Source organism: Rhincodon typus, chromosome 3 (genome assembly GCF_021869965.1).
Source record: "Rhincodon typus isolate 14 chromosome 3, sRhiTyp1.1, whole genome shotgun sequence".
Lineage (NCBI taxonomy): Eukaryota > Metazoa > Chordata > Chondrichthyes > Orectolobiformes > Rhincodontidae > Rhincodon > Rhincodon typus.
The window spans coordinates 46091477-46113343 of record NC_063334.1 but is presented as its reverse complement, the minus strand read 5'-3'; the positions used below and the strand labels follow the sequence as shown (position 1 = coordinate 46113343).

Sequence of the window (21867 nt, the reverse complement as noted above, 5' to 3'; positions counted from 1 at the left end):
AAATCTTGCCTAATCGCCTCATAATTGCCTTTCCCCAGCTATAACTCTTGACCTGCGGTATATACCTATCCCTCTCCATCGCTAAAGTAAATGTAACCGAATTGTGGTCACTATCACCAAAGTGCTCACCTACCTGGCCTGGTTTATTACCCAGTACCAAATCCAATGTGGCCTCGCCTCTTGTTGGCCTATCTACATACTGTGTCAGGAAACCCTCCTGCACACATTGGACAAAAACTGACCCATCTAAAGTACTCGAACTATAGCGTTTCCAGTCAATATTTGGAAAGTTAAAGTCCCCCATTACAACTTCCCTGTTACTTTCGCTCCTATCCAGAATCATCTTTGCAATCTTTTCCCCTCGTTTTAAAGTGAGTGGAGGTAGATATAGGGGAGACGCCAGAGGTAGGTTCTTTACTCAGAGTGGTAGGAGCGTGGAATGCATTGCCGGAGAGGATGGTGGAGTCGGCTTCATTAAGGGCATTTAAGCGGCTATTAGATAGGTATATGGATGATAGTATAAGGTAGGGGTGGAGGTTAGATAGACCTTAGGATTAAGGTAAAAGTTTGGCACAACATTGTGTGCCGAAGGGCCTGTACTGTGCTGTACTGATCTGTGTTCCTAGACTGGACACTTTTTTTGATTGTTGCTCTGATTGCTTTTGAGAATCCTATTAAAAAATAAATGAAAACTTCTTCTCTCTCTCGTTTCAGTATTTGTAGAAGATATAGAACAGCAATAACATGTGGAGATGTACATTTTAGAAAAAGATTCTTTGTACTGAGAGAGCTAATAATTAATTATTGCTTTTGTTCAGGTGGACCATGAGGACAAGGCTTTCCCAAGAATTGTCTACCTTCAGTGTCCATCAAAAGTTGAAGTGTTCAAAAATCAAAAGTATGGAATATATATTTCCTCTCGACACTTGAAAGCATCTGATCGTGATAGTAAAGATGAAGAACTCATTTACCATATTTTACGTGCGCCAAATATTGGTTACTTGGAAAATGTTACCGCTGGTACAGTACTTTACACTTTGAAGATTTCATCAGTAATTTTTTAGTCACTTATATTCTCATGTCATTAATAGTTGCAGTTACCTCAATATTTATTTTAGATTAAATTACTAAATCCCGGGGACCTGATCAGATGCACGTTAGAACCTTGTGTGAAACTAGGGAAGTGATCCCTAGGCCCCTTGCTGATATATTTGTAACATCAGTAGACACAGGTGAGGTGTCATAGGACTGGAGGTTGGCTAGCAATGTGCCACTATTTACAGAAGGTGATGAGGAAAAGCCAAGGAACAATAGACCAGTGAGCCTGACAACAGCGGTGGGCACTTTATGGAAGAGAATCCTGGGGGACAGGGTTTACTTGTTTTTAGAAAGGCAAGGACTAATCAGGGATAGTCAACATGGCCTTGTGTGTGGGAAATCGTGTCTGACTAACTTGATTGAGTTTTTTGAGGAAGTAGCAAAGAGGATTGATGAGGGCAGAGCGGTGGACATGATCTGTATGGACTTCAGTTAGATGTTCGACGAGGTTCTTCGTGGTAGACTAGTTAGTCCCACATGGAATACAGGGAGAAATAATTCTGTATCAAATGGATACAGAATTAGCTTGAAGATAGAAGACAGAGGGTGGTGGCAGAGGGTTGCTTTTCAGACTGGAGGCCTGTGACCAGCAATGTGCCACAACGATCGGTACAGGGTCCACTGCTTTTCCTCATTTATATAAATGATTTGGATGTGGACATAAGAGATATGGTTAGTAAGTCTACAGATGACACCAAAATTGAAGGTGTATTGGACAGCAAAGAAGGTTATCTCAGAGTACATCGGAACATTGATCAGATGGCCAATAGGCCGAGACATGGCAGATGGAGATTAATTTAAATAAAAGTGAGATGCTGCATTTTGGAAAGGCAAATTAAGGCAGGACTTATACATTTAATGGTAAGGTCCTGGGGAGTGTTGTTGAACACTCCTAGACACCACCATCACCATCCCCGGATATGTCCTGTCTCACCAGCGGGACAGACCCAGCAGAGGGGGTGGCACAGTGGTATACAGTTGGGAGAGTGTTGCTCTAGGAGTCCTCAACATTGTTTCTGGACCCCATGAAGTCACATTGCTTCAAGTTATACATGGGCAAGGAAACCTCCTGCTGATTACCACATATAGTCATCCCCCAGCTGATGAATCGGTACTCCCCAATGTTGAACAACACTGAGAGGAAGCACGGGGGATGGCAAGCGCACAAAATGTACTCTGGGTGGAGGATTTCAATGTCCACCACCAAGAGTGGCTTGGCAGCAGTACTACTGATCAAGCTGGCCGGGTCCTAAAGGACATAGCTGCTAGACTGGGTGTGCAGCAGGTGGTGAGGGAACCATCAAGAGGGAAAAACATACTTCATGTCATCCTTCCTAATCTGCCAGCTGCAATTGCACCTGTCCATGACAGTATTGGTAAGAGTGACCATTGCAAGACTGGGCATCCATGAGGCACTGTGGGCCATCAACAGCAGCAGAATTGTACTCCAGCACAATCTGTAACCTCATGGTTGGGCATATCCCCCCACTCAACCATTACCATCAAGCCAGGAGATCAACCCTGGTTCAATGAAGAGTGCAGGAGAGCATGCCAGGAGCAGCACCAGGCATACCTGAAGATGAAGTATCTACCTGGTGAAGCCAGGACTACGTGCACACCAAAACAGCGAAAGCAGCAAGTGATAGACAGAGCTAAATGATCCCACAACCAACGGATCAGATTGAAGCTCTGCAGTCCTGCTACATCCAGTCGTGAATGGTGGTGGACAATTAAACAACTCACTGGAGGAGGAGGCTCCACAAATATCCCCATCCTCAATGATGGAAGAAGCACATCAGTGCAAAAGATAAGGCTGAAGCATTCACTGTAATCTTCAGCCAGAAGTGCCAAGTGGATGATCCATCTCGGCCTCCTCCAGTAGTCCCCGCCATTACAGATGCCAGTCTTCAGCCAATTCGATTCACTCCACGTGATATCAAGAAATGGTTGGAGACACTGGATATTACAAAGGCTACCGGCCCTGACAACATTCCAGCAATAGTACTGAAGACTTGTGCTCCAGAACTTGCCCCTCCCTTAGCCAAGCTGTTCCAGTACAGTTACAACACTGGTATCTATCCGTCAGTGTGGAAAATTGCCCAAGTATGTCCTGTACACAAAAAGCAGGACAAATCCAACCCAGCCAATTACCAGCCCATCAGTCTACTCTTGCTCATCAGTAAATTGTTGGAAGGTGTCATCAACAGTGTTATCAAGCAGCACCTGCACAGAAATAACATGCTCTGTGATGCACAGTTTGGGTTCCGCCAGGGCCACTCAGCTCCTGATCTCATTACAGCCTTGGTTCAAACATGGACAAAAGAGCTGAATTCCAGAAGTGAGGTGAGAGTGACAGCTCTTGATGCCAAGGCTGCATTCGACCGAGTGTGGCATCAAGGAGCCCTAGCAAAACTGGAATCAATGAGTATTGGGAGAAAACTCTCCGGTGGTTGGAGTCATACCTGACACATAGGAAGATGGTCGTGTTTGTGGGAAGTCAATCATCTCAGCTCCAGGACATCTCTGCAGGAGTTCCTCAGGGTAGTGTCCTAGGCCCAAACATCGTCAGTTGCTTCATCAATGACCATTCCTCCATCATAAGGTCAGAAAGTGGGGATGTTCGCCGATGATTGCACAATGTTCAGCACCATTCGTGACTCCTCAGATACTGAAGCAGTCCATGTTCACATGCAACAAGATCTGGACAATATACGGGTTTGGGCTGTCAAGTGGCAAGTGCCATTCGCGCCACACAAATGCCAGGCTGTGACCAAAACAAATAAGAGACAATCTAACCACCGCCCCTTGACATTCAATGGTGTCATCATCACTGAATCCCCCACTATCAACATCCTGGGAGTTACCATTGACCAGAAACTCAATTGGATTCACCACATTAACAGAGTGACTAAAGAGCAGGCCAGAAGCTGAGAATACTGCAGCGAGTAAATCACCTGCTGACTCCTTAAAGCCTGTCCACCATCTACAAGGCACGAGTCAGTAGTCTGATGGAATACGCCCCACTTGCCTGGATGAGTGCAGCCCCAACAACACTCAACAAACTTGACACCATCCAGGACAAAGCAGCCCGCTTGATTGGCACTACATCCACAAGCATTCGCTCCCTCCACTACCGACGCTCAGTAGAAGCAGTGTGTGCTATCTACAAGATGCACTGCAGAAATTCACCAAAGATCCTCAGACAGCACCTTCCAAACCCATGACCACTTCCACCTAGAAGGACAAGGGCAGCAGATATATGGGAACACCACCACCTCCAAGTTCCGCTCCAAGTCACTCACTATCCTGACTTGGAAATATATCACTGTTCCTTCACTGTCACTGGGTCAAAATCCTGGAATCCCCTCCCTAAGAGCATTGTGGGTCAACCCACAGCTGGAGGACTGCAGCGGTTCAAGAAGGCAGCTCACCACCACCTTCTCAAGGGCAAATAGGGATGGGCAAGAAATGCTGGCGAGCCAGCGATGCCCACATCCCACAAATGAATAAAAATAAAACAAAGAAACCTTGGACTGTAGGTTCATAATTCCTTGAAAGTAGACTTCCAGGCAGACAGGATAGTGAAGAAGGCATTTGGTGTTCTTGCCTTTATTAGTCAGTGCATTGAGTATAGGAGGTGCGAGCTGATGTTGCAGTTGTACATGGCATTGGTTAGGTCACTTTTGGAATAATGCATTCAATTCTGGCCTCCCTGCTGTAGAAAGGATGTTGTGAAACTTGAAAGAGTTCAGAAAAGATTTACAATGATGTTGCCAGGGTTGGAGGGTTTGAACTATAGGAAGTGGCTGAATAGGCTGGGGCTATTTTCCCTGGAGTGAAAAGTGGATCAATTTTATCTACACCACTCCAGCAGAGATGGCAAATAACAGCATGTTCAGTGAGGGGTGACGTTATAGAGGTTTGTAAAATCACGAGGGGCATGGATAGGGTGAATAGACAAGGTCTTTGCGGGGTGGGAGAGTCCAAAACCTGAACGGCATAGGTTTAAATTGAGAGGTGAAAAATTTAAAAGGGACTGAAGGAAAAACGTTTTCACGCAGAGGGCGGTGTATATATAGAATGAGCTGGTACAATTACAGCATTTGAAAGGCATCTGGATGGGTATATGAATAGGAAGGGTTTAGGGGGATATGAGCCAAATGCTGGCAAATGTGAATAGTTTTTTCATGATATTTGGTCAACATGGATGAGTTGGACCAAAGGGTCTGTTTCCATGCTGTACGGCTCTGTGACTGTATGATTCTACAACTAAACTGGTTCAAACATTCACTATTACGATTGTTTTCCTCACAAAGATTTGATTTCTTTTCCATTGTACTTGATTTGCTAAGTGGTTATGTGCTCGACTGTAAGTATAGGTATCAGCATAGTTTAGTTGTCTATTCCTGGGTGCACAGTGGCTCAGTGGTTAGCACTGCTGCCTCACAGTGCCGGGAACCTGGGTTCGCTTCCACCCTCAGGCGACTGTGTGGAGTTTGCACTTTCTTCCCATGTCTGGTTTCCACCCACCATCCAAAGATGGCTGTGCTAAATTGCCCAAAGTATTCGGGGATGTGTACAGGGGAATGGTTCTGGGTGGGATGTCTGAGGGTCGGTGTGGACTTGTTGGGCTGAAGGGCCTGTTTTCACACACTATGGGATTCTATGATTTCTCTTAGTTCATGGATTCAAGTCATTCTGTAAGTGCAAGTATAATGTCTAAGCTGTCAATCAGTATAATGGTGTGGTCTTTCAAATAAGATACTAAGACTAGTCTACACCTTCATAAAATAATAAAATTAAGAATCTAGAATGGGGAGAACGTATTTTAATTCAGCTTTAATACAAGGTGTTTAATTTTTTTGAGAGTGAGCTAGTACATATGGAGCATCTAGTGACTGGCTTGACAGGATTAAATTGTTTTTAACTTGAACATAATTAGAACTAAACACTAATTCATAGTCAGTTTTGTGCTTCTTAGGGCTACTGAACTTCTTTGATGCTTAGTTTCTTCTCTCCTTTCTCTACTTTTGTGTGAAGCTACCTCTACTTCCTTTCATGTTTGCTTGCATTTCTATTACTGTGTTTCTCTTCTTCTGTACTTAGCATTTGTTATTGCTCTTGGGAAATGTGTGGCATTGCTAACACAGCATGTATTGCTCATCCCTAGGGAAAGTAGGGGGGCTGCCTCCTACTCAAATTGTGAATGCCCTTACATTAAGTTTCAGAATGGTGTTACAAAGAGAATTTCTGGATTATATCTTCATCATAATGAATGGATGGCAATAAACATCAATTTTGGTGTTAACTGTTGTACTGAGAAAAGATTAACATATGGACTCAAAGTGGATCAATTTTATCTACACCACTGCAGCAGAGACGGCAAATAACAGCATGTTCAGCTCTTCCAATATACTATATTCCCTTCCTATCTAAAAAAAAATCAAACTTGTATGATCAAATGTAAAATTGTGCATGTACATAATTTCCCAGATACCACGATTGAAATCAACATGCTCATAACTAGAATTTAACAGGTTGTATTGCATATTGCATTTTTTTTTCAATAATCACAAACAAAAGATATTGATACTTCAAATAATTCACATAATTTTCCTCAAAATCACTTGTGTTTTTTACTTTATATCTTGTACTGGTGTTCATTTCCCCTCATTCTTTCAATTCACTTATCCAACTTCCTCTTTCAGTCTGGATATTTTCCTCCTTTCCCTTAGCTTGACTCTATGCTGTCAACACCTCCGACTTGTTAACCATGAACTTTACCAATACACAATAGTACTAATCTTTAGGCAATTTGCAGTGATGTTGTTCATTTGATGTTGCTGCTGTTGTCCTTACTGGTAAGAGAGCTTACAAGACCAGGAAGGAGGGAAGGGGCAATGTCGTAAATAACGTTCTAAAGCATTCTTTGTCCATACTGCAACCACAGTTCATAGTGCTGAATGACGGGATATTAAATTGTGCAACAACCAAGCCAACTACTTTCTCCTGGATAATATTAATACGGCTACACACATTCAGACAACTAGTGATTATTCTTTCACATTTCTGAGAGCTATGGCTTGGTCGGAAGAAATATATTGCAGGAAAAACATGTGCTTTTAGCTGTATTGTTGAAATAGCTCAGTCGGCTAACCTTATGGTTAGTGCAACTCCCTAGAAATTGATGGTGGGTGCCAGATCACCAAGTCCTTTGTTTAAAGTATGTTCCAATCTCTCAATATTTCCTTTAGAGCATGTTCCACCTTAGGGAAGTTTCTTGCATTATGCTGCCAACTATGAGCTCTGTGTTCTGGTTAACACGAACGGTAGACCTTGAGCAACTTAATGGACTGCTCTAATCATTATTTTTGAATGTTTTCTGCCTCTCCTGATAGCACAAGAACACATTCATGGCCTCTCCTGGCCAGAAAGGAATTTTTCTGCTCCTGTGTTCTGTGCTCAGGCTATTGACAAGTCCGTACTCTCTGCTCATCTGGCAGTAACTCTAGCAGACTCAGGCTTGTAGTTTCCAGGGCGGTCCTGCCCATGAACCATTGGTAAAAGTTTTGGGATTCTATGCCAAGCACTCACTTCCTCTGCATCAGTATTGCTGCCAGCATGTCGCTAGGATTGGAGCAAATTGGCAAAGCAAGTGATTAGGAGAGTTGAGAACACATATGGGACACTTGCTTTCATCATTCGTGGCATAGAGTATAAGAGTAAGGAGGTACAGTTGTGGCTTGACCAAAGCTCTAGAGTGCTGTATGCAATTCTGGTCACCTTACTGCATAACGGATGTGTTAGCACTAGCAGGAGTACAGAGGAGGTTCAACAGGATGTTGCCTGGGATGGAGAAATTGAGCAATAGGGAGAGACTAGCTAAGCTCGGATTATTTACTTCAGAGCAACAAAGACTGCGGGGGAACGTCATTGAGGTGTATAAGATTATGAGGAGTATGGACAGCGTCGATAGAGAGTGCTGTTTCCCTTGGTTGAGGAGTCACTCATGAGAAAATATTGTTTGAGGATAACGGACAAGAGATTCACGATGGAATTTGGGAAAAACGTCTTTTTCACTCAGCGGCTGGTGGGAATCTGGAATGCGTTTTCTGGGAAGGTAGCAGAGGCCAGAAACCTTACAACCTTTAAAAAATATTTGGGCGAGCACGTGAGATTTCACAGCATTGAAGGATATAGGACAAGTGCTGGAAATTGGGACTAACGCACCTTTCTTAGTAGTTATATTGGTGCAGACTCGATGGGCCGAAGGGCCTTTTTGTGCTGTGAATCTGAGATTTCTCCTCCATTTCCCAGTCTCCAACATTGAGTGGTCCCTGTGTACAGATCAGCCACTCAGTCACCCACTCTAATTATATCCAAAAATAGCTTTTTTTCATTTGGTTTTATTTTTATTTAGCATGTCATTTCCTGGGGATGTATTTGGCATATGAAACAAATGATTCCAGTAGATATAGTCCATAGGTTTAGACACTGGTGATAAATCAGCGGAAAGGACATGTATATTATACCCGCATGCAGTTGCTCAAGGCCTTAAGTCTGCCTTTAATTTTAATCTATTCAAACAGGTTGTCCGTATGGAATACCAAAGAACTATGGAAGGTGCAATGAGCTGTATATGTGTCAAATGATTTGCTTTAAATGGATCAATTCAGAAATAACTGGCATGTTAATGTGCTGCCACACCAGGAGATGACAATGTATCAGCACAGGCACTCCATTCTGCATTGTTTGTTCATTGTAGCCAACATCAGATCCAAATGCAATGATAATATCTAAATGTAAAAGTGTCTTCCAAAGCAGCTAGAATTCTTATAAATGGTTCTTAAAAAATGTTAACTTGACGTGCATTTACTGAGCATTTTCCTACAGAACCCCAATGGGCCCATTGAAGCCATGTGTTAGTATCGATCACAGAATACAATCTTATCATGGAAATATATTAATATTGTTAAGCTGTTTTCCCAATAATGTTATATATTGCATTACAATGGGGGCCACAGTGATGGTGATGAAAGTAAAGGGGCTAGTAATTCTGAAGATTGGGCCAGAAATCAACAATGTGATGCAAATATTACCCTCCCTTTGTCAGGTTAAACCGAGATATAGTCTGTACACTCCCATTGATTCAGTATAAAAGGAGTTTGAATGGCATGGAACATTGGGAATAATTAGAAAACGACTCGTTTCTGGGATTTATGATAAGACAACAGTCTGATGAAGCTGTCACAAATGGTTGAATGCTGGAATTCTGGCTCTTATGTAAAGAACAAAGAACAAAGAAAATTATAGCACAGGACAGGCCCTTTGGCCCTCCAAGCCTGCACCGACATGCTGCCCGTCACAACTAAAACCCTCTACCCTTCCGGGATCCATATCCCTCTATTCCCACCTTATTCATGTATTTGTCAAGATGCCCTTTAAAAGTCACAATCATATCTGCTTCCACTTTTATTTTGGAGCTATGATGATTTGGTATCTGAAAATCAAAACCAATTTTGTTGTAGGAAGTTTGACACTATTTACTATGGCTTCTTCCATTGAACCACTCTAGATCTCTGATTTGCTAGGATTCCTTGCAGTCGTACTCTGTTAAGCGATGTCTTCTTGTCAAGAAATGTTACATTCACAACTGTTCTTTCATTGCACTTTTGTACAGAGTACAAAAACATGTGTTAAACCTGCGCAAAACACTGGTTCAACGTCAACTAGAGTATCGTGCTCACTTTTCAGTACTGCACTTTGTTATGTTATGTTTCACAGTTAGTATGCGGGATACCGTTAACTGACATATTCATGATATCATCACCATAATCACAGCCTATAACCTGAGAATATAAATACCTCATACTCCATTTTATTTTGGGCCAGTTGAAGCGTGGTATGGTGATGGAAGCATGCTACTGCATGTAACTAAAAAACTTAATATCCGACCAGATACTGAGACTCCTGTGATGGAATATATGTCGATATCACAAGCCACATTTAGTTCTTATAATGCAAGAACTAACCTAAGTATTGCTGTATTAGGTAAATCACCCTGCTGAAAGTAAAAGTCTACAACCTTAGAAAGGATGTGAAGGCATTAAAGAGGGTGCAGAAAAGATTCACAAGAATCATCCCAATGAGGAGGAACTTCAGTTACCTAAATAGATTTGGAATAATTGAGACTTTTCCTTAGAGATGGGAAGGAGAGGAGATTTGATCATGGTGTTCAAAATGGTGAGCTGTCTGGACAGAGTAGGAAGGGAAAACTTTTCCTTTTTGTTGAAGTATAGAGAAGCAGAAGCCACAGATTTAAAGTGACTACAAATGAAGCAATGCCAACATGAGGAAAAACATTTTAATACAGCAAGTGGCAGATGTTGCTTAATGATGGACCAGAATACTACATCCAGAATTCTGCTGACATCCCTCTCTGCACTCCTCCATGACTTTAATTTTCTCTCTTTCTTTCTCCCCCTAACTCTCTCTTTCTCTCATCACTGGCTCTGATGCCACCCACCAGCCTCCAAGCCTACTGTGATTTAATTCACTCTGCATTCCCACTTTATAGAAATGTAGAGTCTTGAAATGCAGGAGCTGGTGTAGAGTCTTTCAAGTAGGTTCTAAATTTCAATCAGTTTATAGCTGCTCCTAGACCTCAACTCCATTTCTCATCCCACTCCATATTCCTTATGCTTCTGGCAACTGCAGCTATGAATGTTCTTTCCTCAGCATCTAAATGAAGAAATTCTTCCATGTCTTGGTCTTCTATGGCCTGCCTCTTATCCTGTATCCAGGTAGAGACGCTTTACCCACACCCACATTCTCTCAGTATCCATGCAGTCAAGTCCCTTCAGAATCTTGTGTTTCAATGAGATCATCTCTCATTCTTTTAATTTCCAGAGGCTATTTTCACATTATCCAAATTCTCTTTATAGCACAATTCCCAGGAATAAATCTTCACTGGACTAACTGAAGGACAACAAGGGACACATGACAAGTAGGCAGCTGTTAGTTCACATCCTGCATTTTATTGATTTTTTTTTTAAGAAAAAGCCAACACTAACTATGCATTGCTTGCATCCTTTAGAATTATATTTATTTCGCAGTCACCAATTGATGAAACACTGCCTAGAATGTTGTTCTTATGTACTGTAACAGATGCACTGATCTTGTGATTTGTTGCTGCCTAGGGGGATTTATTTGGAATAAGTTCACACAGAAAGATTTGAACAGCAGAAACATCATTTACATCATAAATGCTTCCTCAGCAGTAATGTCGGACAGTTTGGAGTTTCAGGTTTCGGACTCCTCGGGCAACTCTGCTCTCCCGCAAATGTAAGACATTTGTGTAAATATTATAGATTCTTTAGTTCTACTTAACCAACAGTGTATGAATTTGTTAATTGTCTGATGGTAATTAAAATCTGTTTCTGAGGTAAATCAACTCTTGATCAAATTATATGGAAGTAGTACTCACTGGCCAAGTAAAACTGTCTTGATCTATGATTATTTGCAGACCTACCACTCAACATGTTTTCTGGCCTTTTCTTCTTAATGTTCTTGACTGTGAAACATGGACTGAACTAATCTCAGCTGGACTTGTAAAACAATTCGCAAAGTAACAGTAGAAGCAGACAGTGTAATTCTAGCTGCCAAAACAAGGAGACTGCTGTTAAATTTGGACTTCTATAATATTTTTGGTCGTCTTGTTTTAGTTCCCAAACATTTTGTGCAGAAAGTCCAATCTCCTTTTTGCAAATTTGGCCTTCTGGATACAGAATAGTTGTCCAATAGAAGACAGAAGGTGGTAGTAGATGGAAATATTCAGCCTGGAGCTCGGTGATCAGTGATGTGCTGCAGTGATCTGTTCTGGGACATCTGCTCTTTGTGATCTTTATAAATGACTTGGATGAGGAAGTGTCACCAACCCACCTTCCCCTCCCTGCGAGCTAGGTTAGATACCTTTGGGTCTCGGGGAAAATAAGCTCAACACTGGGGATAAATGCGTTTTGAGTTACAGCTGGCCGTTCCCGCTTGTGGGTTAGTAAGTTTGCCAATGACACGAAGGTTGGTGGAGTTGTGGACAGCGTGGAGGCCTGTTGTAGGTTGCAACAGGATGTTGACAGGATGCAGAGCTGGACAAAGAAGTGGCAGATGGAATTCAACCCAGAAAAGTGTGAAGTGATTCATTTTGGAAGGTCGAATTTGAATGCAGAATACAGGGTTAATGGCAGGATTCTCGGTAGTGTGGAGGAACAGAGGGATCTTGGGGTCCGTGTCCATAGATCCCTCAAAGTTGCTACACAGGTTGATAGGGTTGTAAAGGAGGCGTATGGTGAGTTGGCTTTCATTGGCAGGGGAATTGATTTTAACAGCCGTGAGGTTATGCTGCAGCTCTATAAAACTCTGGTTAGACCACACTTGGAATATTGTGTTCAGTTCTGGTCACCTCATTACAGGAAAGATGTGGAAGCTTTAGAGAGGGTGCAGAGGAGATTTACCAGGATGCTGCCTGGACTGGAGGGCAGGTCTTATGAAGAAAGGTTGAGGGAGCTAGGGCTTTTTTCATTGGAGCAAAAAAGGATGAGAGGTGACTTGACAGAGGTTTACAAGATAATGAGAGGCATAAAGAAAGTGGATAGTCAGAGACTTTTTCCCAGGGCGGAAATGACTATTATGAGGGGACATAATTTTAAGGTGATTGGAGGAAGGTATAGGGGAGATGTCAGAGGTACCTTTTCACACAGAGAGTGGTGGGCGTGCGAAATACGCTGCCAGCAGTGGTAGTGGAGTCAGATACTTTAGAGACTTTTAAACGACTCTTGGATAGGCACATGGAGGATAGTAAAATGCAGGGTATGCAGGGTAGATTGATCTTAGTAGGATGTACCACTCCACCAACCTCCGGATCCAACACATCATCCTCCGACCCTTCCGCCATTTGCAATCCGACACCACCACCAAAGACATTTTTCCCTCCCCACCCTTATCTGCTTTCTGGAGGGACCATTCTCTCCATGACTCCCTTGTCCGCTCCACACTCCCCTCCAGCCCCACCACACCTGGCACTTTTCCCTGCAATCGCAGGAAGTGCTACACCTGCCCCTACACCTCCCCCCTCACCCCCTTCCCAGGCCCCAAGAAGACCTTCCACATCAAGCAGATGTTCACCTGCATATCTGCTAATGTGGTATACTGTATCTGCTGTTCCCGTTGTGGCCTCCTCTACATCAGGGAAACCAAACGGAGGCTTGGGGACTGTATTGCGGAATACCTACGCTCGGTTCACACTAAACAACTGCACCTCCCAGTCGCAAATCATTTCAACTCCCCCTGCCATTCCTCAGACGATATGTCCATCCTGGGCCTCCTGCAGTGCCACAACGATGCCACCTGAAGGTTGCAGGAACAGCAACTCATATTTCGCTTGGGACCCCTTCAGCCCAATGGTATCAATGGACTTCACAAGCTTCAAAATCTCTCCTCTCCCAACCGCATCCCAAAACCAGCCCAGCTGGTCCCCGCCTCCCTAACCTGTCCTTCCTCCCACCAATCCCCTCCCACCTCAAGCCCCATCCCCATCTCCTACCTACTAGCCTCATCCCGCCCCCTTGACCTGTCCGTCCTCCCTGGACTGACCTATCCCCTCCCTAACTCCCCACCTACACTCACCTTTACTGGCTCCATCCCCGCCTCTTTGACCTGTCTGTCTCCTCTCCACCTATCTTCTCCTTTATCCATCTTCTATCCGCCTCCTCCTCTCTCCCTATTTATTTCAGAACCCCCTTCCCCTCCCTCATTTCTGAAGAAGGGTCTAGGCCTGAAACGTCAGCTTCCCTGTTCCTCTGATGCTGCTTGGCCTGCTGTGTTCATCCAGTTCTACACCTTGTTATCTCTGATCTTAGTAGGATAATAGGTTGGCACAACATCGTGGGCCGAAGGGCCTGTACTGTGCTGTACTGTACTATGTTCTATGTTCTAATCAGCGAGAGTTTAGAATATTGATGAAGTTGACAGTGTAGAGCTGTTTATACTTCAATGCAAGAAGTATTACAAACTAGGAGGATAAAGAAAGGGCACAGATAGACACATAACAGCATAATGGCATTGCTATAGCAAAGACCTGGCTAAAGGATAGGCAAAATTGGTAGCTCAATATCCCTAACTATCGAGTTTTCAGGCAGGATAGGGTGTGTGACAGAAATGGAAGAGGGTAGCAATGTTGGTTCAAGAAACAATTACAGTTGTGATAAGGGCTGATATACTAAATAGGTTAACAAATAAGGCTCTATGTGTTGAGCCTAGAAATAAAAATGGGCAGTCACATTACTAGGAGTACGGTACAGATCCCAAATAATGAGTCAGAGAAAGAAGAACATATATGTAAACAAATTTCTGCCTGTAGGAATGAGAGGCCAATGATAAGAGGAGACTTCAATTATCTTGATATCAACTGGGTTTCAAACAAAAAAAGGAGGCATTGAGGGTGAAAAGTTCGTGGACTGTGTCCAGAAATTTAAAAAAAAGTGACAGGCCCAATAAAAGGAGACACAATTCTGGATTTATTTTTGGGAAATGAAGATGGGCGAGTGTGTGAAGTGACAGTGGATGACCATCTCGGGGATAATGTCCACAATTCAGTTACATTTAGTATTATTACGGAAAAAGATAGAGATAAAACAGCAGTACAAGTTTTTAACTGGATGAAGGCAAATTTTCCAATACTGAGAAGTGATTTAGCTGAGATGGACTCAACATGACTGCTGAAGGATAAATCAGTGCAAGGCTGTAATAATTGAGACCATTAGGGCAAAAAGCAAACATGTCCACTCCAAAAATAAGAATGGTATTACCAAATCTAGACTCCTATGGTTGCCTAGAAAAATATAAGAAGATTAAATTGAAAAAGAAAGCTTATGTAAATCACAAAAAACTCAATACTGCAGATAGCCTAAAGGAATATACAAAGTACAGGGATCAAGAAAAAAGAAATAGGAAATCAAAGAGAAGGCATGAAAAAATATTAGCAAACAAGAGAAAGGAGAGCCCAGAAATGTTTTACCAGTACAAAAAGAGCAACAGGATAGTTAAGGTTACGTGCAACCTATTAGAGATGTAGAACGAAACCTGTGTGAAGATACAGAAGATATGGGAAGAATTTTAAATGAATATTTTGTTCCCGCGTTCAAAAAGGAAAGGGATGATATTGATATAGTAATCCTCGGATCAGTGTTGAAATATTAGACAAACAATCATGCTGAGAGAGGAGATATTAGAGGAGTTGGAATCCTTGATATTGTATAAAGTTGCCAAGGCCGGATGAAACATTCCCTAGGATGTTGAAGGAGGTCAGGGAGGAAACAGCAGATGCTCTGAGAATTACTTTCCAATCTTCACAAGACACAGGTGATCTACCAGAGGACTGGAGGAATCCAAATGCGATTCTATTGTTTAGAAAGTGTAGAAAGGAAATGGCCAGTTAGTCTTACTTCTGTGGTTGGAGTTAATCATGAGAGATTGGATAAACTGTCATTTAGAAAAGCATGTACTAGTGAGGGGTAGTCAGCACGGCTTTCATCATAGAATCATAGAATCCCTATAGTGTGGAAACAGGTCCTTCAGCCCAACAAGTCCACACCGACTCTTTTGTCTTGCACTCACTAGGACAAGTTACAAGAATGCCAATTTAAAGTGAAGCAACATTTATACCGTATGTGAGGAGGGTGTTGATTGGTTGACAATTTTTTTTTTTATTGCCTCTACCAATCAAATGAAGTTCCGAGTTTACACTTGCTGAATATTTTATTAACGAGATCAGATACATTAGGGGCATTTAAGCCAATCTTGGATAGGCACATGGATGATAGTAAAATGTGGGTTATGCAGGGTAGTTTGATCTTAGAGTAGGATAATAGGTGGGTACAATATCGTGGACCGAAGGGCCTGTACTGTACTGTGCTGTACTGTTCTACGTTCTATGAGGTATTTAGAAAATCTCAGTGTATTCAGATTAGTCAGCATGATTTTCTGAAAAGGAAAACGTGTTTGTATAATTATTAGAGTTCGAATTGTGGGAATAACAAAGGAAGTGGATTTACTGTACTTAGATTTCCAGAAGGCATTCGACAAAGAGACACATCAAGGGTCCCTACGCAAGTTAAGAGCTCATGACTGTAACTAACTTGTAACTAAGGCCTCACAAGCATTTCTTTTGGAGAACTTCTGCTATATTTACTTCATAATCTGTGTTATTCCAAATTCTCCAAAAACCAAGTAGCATCCAGGTCAATCTGTGCTCAATACTATGTATTACCTCAATCTAATTTATATTGTGTTGAGACCAGATGGTTCACAGTATTGCAACAGAAGTCTTGTTAAAGTTCATCTTAGGCTTATCATTATTACATGTTGTACTATTCTACTGTAGAATATTTTGTGTTCTAAATCTCTTAAGAGGATGCCTAACATTCCCTCGTCATTGTATGGCTTATGAGCCTGTGATAGCACTCTGTTTCAATATAGTAATTTTGCTTTAAACTGAGAGTTCCACTCTTTTGTAACTTTACTAACCCTCATTGTGTTTTTTTTAAAACATTCAAGAATTCTCTTTCTTATGCTAGTAACAAGGAAGGTTGTTTCTTGATATATTAGAACTGTTTCAGTTGGTGACCATTGTGTAATCCACAGTTGGACTTAGCCCAGTTGCAATTTTATGTGTTCTCTGTGTGGCATAAGACACCCTCACAACAAAGAAGAACTTGAAATGATCAATCCATACAATACAACCTTATTAATTTGCTCCTAAATATCCTAATTTGCTCTGCATTTGATTCAGAATATTCAATTTTGTTTATATTCATGGTAGCTCACCACCAGGGAATGAACAAGGAATGCTGGGCTAGCCAGTGACACCCATAAGTCATGAATTATTGAAGATAATTTCACACATTTATCCAGTTACATTTGATTTTGAAGAATTTTCTTTTATGTTTTCTAAATTCTATGAATATATAATTCTCGAATTATCAAAAAGTTACATCTGATGATTTTACAGACTTGATCTCAAATGGTCTCGTGTTGAAATGATAGAATCAGAGTACCGGGTGTGTGAAGATGTCGGACTGTTCTCTGTAAAAGCCCTGAGGACAGGATATTTTATGGATTCTGCCTTTGTTGGGATAAAGGTAATCCTTTTTCACTGTTCTTACAAGCTCTCATCACCTCAGAGCTATCATTATATTATAACCTGCTTTGAGAATGCGTATACTTGTGTATGTATTAATTTCAGATTTTTGTGTTATTTTCACTGGGTTTAATTAGTGGATTCAAATTCCCTATGTTTTGGTGTAACTTTCAAGATATTTAAACCCCTGTTTGCAAGTTCCACCAACAAACTCCCTTTATGTTCCATTTTAGCCAGGTATGTTGAGAGTACACTGATTGAGGACCTCTCAACAGCTGTCAGTTCTCTGAATGTTCTAATGTTTGTCTGTATACATTGCCTGAGCAAGTTAAACCTATTTGTGGCAACCAGTTCATTGCCCTTGGGGGAACTGCAGCACCAAGAAGTAAATACTTATCCACAGTTCACAAGAATTAACACTTTCATGGTCATCTCTATCATGCTCATAACTGTCTTTTACTGATGGTATGCCACTTAAAGTCATAGGATCATACAGTACTGAATTAGCCCTTTGGCCCATAAAGTCAGTTCTGCCAAAAATATGCTACTACCTACACTGCTCCCACTTTCTGACACTAGGCCCATAGCCTTGAATGTTATGACATTTCAAGTACTAATCCAACTACTTTTTAAAAGTTGAGGTTTCCCACTTCAACTGACCTGCCAAACAGTGCATTCCAGATTACCATCATCTTGCAGGTGAAAAGGATTTTTCCTCAAATCCCTTCTAACCCTCCGGTTTGTCACATTAAATTTAATGTCCCTTGTTATTGATCTTTCAACTAAAGGAAACAGGTGCTTTCTATTCACCCTGTCCATGCCCTTCATAATTTTATACATCTCTATCAGGTCCACCCCCTCAACTTTCTCTGCTCTGAAGAAAAAATCTGAGCTTTATAGTTAAAATGTTCCATCCCAAGTGACATCCTGGTAAATCTCCATTGCACCCCATCTAGTGCAATTACATCCTTAATACAGTGTGGTGACCAAAACCATACACAGTACTTCAGCTGCAGGATAACAAAAATTCTGTACAGCTCGAACATGATCTCCCTGCTCTTACAATCTATGCCACGACTGATAAAGGCAAGAATCCTATACGCCGCCTTAACCATTCTCTTAACGTGCCCTGACACCTTTAAGGATCTGTAGACAAGCACCCCAAGATCCCCCCGTTCCTCTGTACATCTCAGTGTCTTGCCATTCATTGAGTGCTCCCTTGTCTCGTTCCTTCTTCCAAAGTGCATCATTTCACATTTATCAGGATTAAATACATATACAGATACATTAGAGACATTTAAGCGACTCTTGGATAGGCACATGGATGATAGTATAATGTAGGGTATGCAGGATAGTTTGATCTTAGTAGGATAGTAGGTCGGCACAACATTGTGGGCCAAAAGGCCTGTACTGTGCTGTACTGTTCTATGTTCTATGTTTTAAATTCCATTTGCCACTGATCCACCTATCTGACTAACCCTTTTATATCTTTCTGTAACTTAACACCTTCCTCCTCACTGTCAACCGTCCAGCCAATCGTTGTGTCATCTGCAAACATACTTATCATCCTCCCCACATTCTCATCTACATCATTTATGGATATCACAAACAATAAGGGATGCAGCATTAATCCATGTGTGACGCCACTGCACGCTGTGCACCAGTCACACAAGCAGTTTTCTACCACTACCCTTTCTCCCTTATCACTTAGCCAATTTTGGATCCATCTTGTCAAGTTACCCTGGATCCCATGAGGTTTTACCTTTTTTTTTAATCAGTTTCCTATGTATGATCTTGTCTTCAGAGGGTCAAGCATGAAGGCGGAATGGAAGGAAATCCTTCAGGAAATGGTGTTGGGGAAATTGATGGGATTAAAACTCTATAAGTCTTCAGGGAAGGATGCTCTGCATCCTAGAGTACTTAAGGAAGTGGCCCTAGAAATAGCAAATACTGTTGGTGATCATTTTCCAGCATTCTGTAGACTCTGGAACAATTCCAATGGACTTGAGGGTAGCTTATGTAACCCTACTCTTCAAAAAAAGAGGGAGAGAGTAAATGGGGACTAAAAGATCGGTTAGCCTGACATCGATGGTGGGGAATCTGCTGGAGTCAATTATTAAGGATGTAATAACTGAGCATTTGGAAAGTGGTGACAGAGTCGGCCCTAGTCAGCATGGATTCATTAAAGGGGAATCATGCTTGACAAATCTTCTGGAATTTTTTTGAGGATGTGACCAGTAGGGTGGACAAGGATGAATCAGGGATGTGTACCTGGACGTTCAGAAGACTTTTGACAAGGCTCCATACAAGAGATTAGTGAGGAAAATTAAAGCTCATAGAATCTCTACAGTGTGGAAGCAGGCCATTTGGCCCATTGAGTCCACTCAGACTCTTTGAAGAGCATCCAAACCCACCCCTTCCCTATCCCTGTAACCCCACATTACCCATGGCTAACCCACCTAACCTGCACATCCCTAGACACTATGGGAGTGCTTGATAAAGACGCTATGGGCAATTTAGCATAGCCAATCCACCTAACCTACACATCTTTGGACTGTGGGAGAAAACCAGAGTACTCGGATTAAACCAACTCACACAAGGAGAACATGCAAACTCCACGCAGGCAGTTACCCAAGGGTAGAGTCAAACCCATGTCCCTGGCATTGTGAGACAACAGTGCTAACCACTGTGCCATGGTGCCACCCCATTGTAAATAATGGCTCAGTGATAATATGCCTGTGTTTTCTCACAGATTGCCTGCTTCTTGTGGTACACTGAAATTAACAGCAAATGGAAACATTTGAATAAACATTTTGAACCATCTTTTACCAAATTGATGCAAGTGAATTGCTGTTCAGTTGAGCTTGTACCTCGCCTCTGCCCTGCCACCCCCTACATAAGCTTGTTATGTTGCCCACAACAAGTAGCTGGGTGCAGGTGGAGAATATCACACTATGGCTTTGTGTACTTGGAGACAAGCAATAACTGTGGTGACCTTATCTGAGGAGGATGCAGAGATGGTAAAGTATGATTTTGGACAGGCTGAGTGAGTGGGCAACGGCAGGCTGAGTGAGTGGATCAAGGAAATGTTATCCACTTTGGGAGCAAAAATAAGGCAGTTTGTTATTTGTAATAATAAATTGTAAATTGGGAGAGGAGAATATTGAAGTGGCCTGATTGTCCTTGTGCACCATTCGCTGAAAGTAAGCACAGAGTTACAGCAGGTAGTAAAGAAGACAAACTGTGTATATTGGCCTTCATAGTGAGAGGATTCAAGTACAGGAACAATAATGTCTTACTGAAATTATATTGGGCACTAGTGAGGCCACTTCGAGAAGCTCATGGTATCAGAGGTAATGTGTTGACATAGATAGAGGCAGACAGGAAGCAGAGAGTTGGTATTAAGCGGGTCCTTTTCAGCATGACGGGCAGTGACAATTGGGGTGCTGCAGGGTTCAGTGCTGGACCCCAGTTGTTGACAATATACGTTAATGATTTGAACAAAGGAATTGAATGCCGTCTCTCCAAATTTGCAGATGACAGTAAGCTGGGTGGTAGTGTGTGCTGTGAGGAGGATGCTAAGAGGCTGTAGGGTGACTTGGTCAGACTGGCTGAATGTGCAAGTATTTGGCAAATGCAATATAATGTGGATAAATGTGAGGTTATCCACTTTGGTCGCAAAAACACAAACGCAGATTACTATCTGAATTGTGGCCGTTTAGGAAAAAATGAAGTACAACAAGACCTCGGTGTCATGGTGGAACAGTCACCGACGGTTGGCATACAGGTGCAGCAGGTGGTGAGGAAAGCTATTGGCATGCTGGCCTTCATAGCGAGAGGATTTGAGTATAGGAATAGGGTGGTCTTGCTGCAGTTATGCATGGCCTTAGTGAGACCATACCTTGAGTATTGTGCGCATTTTTGGTCTCCTAATCGGAAGAAAGACATTCTTGCTGTTGAGGTAGCCCAGTGAAGGTTCACCAGACTAATTTCTGGAATGGCAGGACAGACATATGAGGAATGACTGGATCAACTGGGTTTGTACTCGCTGGAATGTAAAAGAATGAGGGAGTTCTCATAGAAACATATAACATCCTGATGGGACTGGACAGGCTAGATGCGAGAAGAATGTTCCCGATGTTGAGGAAGTTCAGAACTAAGGGTCACAGACTAAGACATTCAGGCCTGAGATGAGGAAGAATTTCTTCACTCAGACAGTTGTGAACCTGTGGAATTCTCTCCCACAAGAAACTGTTGGGGCCAGTTCATTAGATATATTCAAGAGGAAGCTGGACAAGGCCTTTGTGGCTAAAGGGGTCAAGGAGTATGAAGAGATAGTAGGAACTGCAGATGCTGGAGAATCCGAGACAACAAGGTGCAGGGCTGGATGAACACAGCAGGCCAAGCAGCATCATAGGAGCAGAGAGGCTGACGTTTCGGGCCTAGACCCTTCATCAGAAAAGGGGGAGGGGAAGGGGGTTTTGAAATAAATAGGGAGAGAGTGGGAGGCGGATAGAAGAGGGATAGAGGAGAGGATAGGTGGAGAGGAAACAAACAGGTCGAAGAGGCGGGGATGG

The 21867-nt window shown here is 42.3% G+C and overlaps 1 protein-coding gene across 4 annotated transcripts in view; it reads left to right on the top strand.

Moving 5' to 3' along the window:
• frem1a (Fras1 related extracellular matrix 1a) overlaps positions 1 to 21867 on the top strand; it is a 284482-nt gene that overhangs the window by 222465 nt on the left and 40150 nt on the right. For all 4 annotated transcript variants that reach the window (XM_048595363.1, XM_048595364.1, XM_048595362.1 and 1 more), the window contains exons 26-28: positions 819 to 1020; positions 11298 to 11442; positions 17162 to 17291. In XM_048595363.1, the coding sequence (XP_048451320.1) occupies positions 819 to 1020; positions 11298 to 11442; positions 17162 to 17291 (477 nt within the window). The remainder of the gene's footprint in view (positions 1 to 818; positions 1021 to 11297; positions 11443 to 17161; positions 17292 to 21867) is intronic.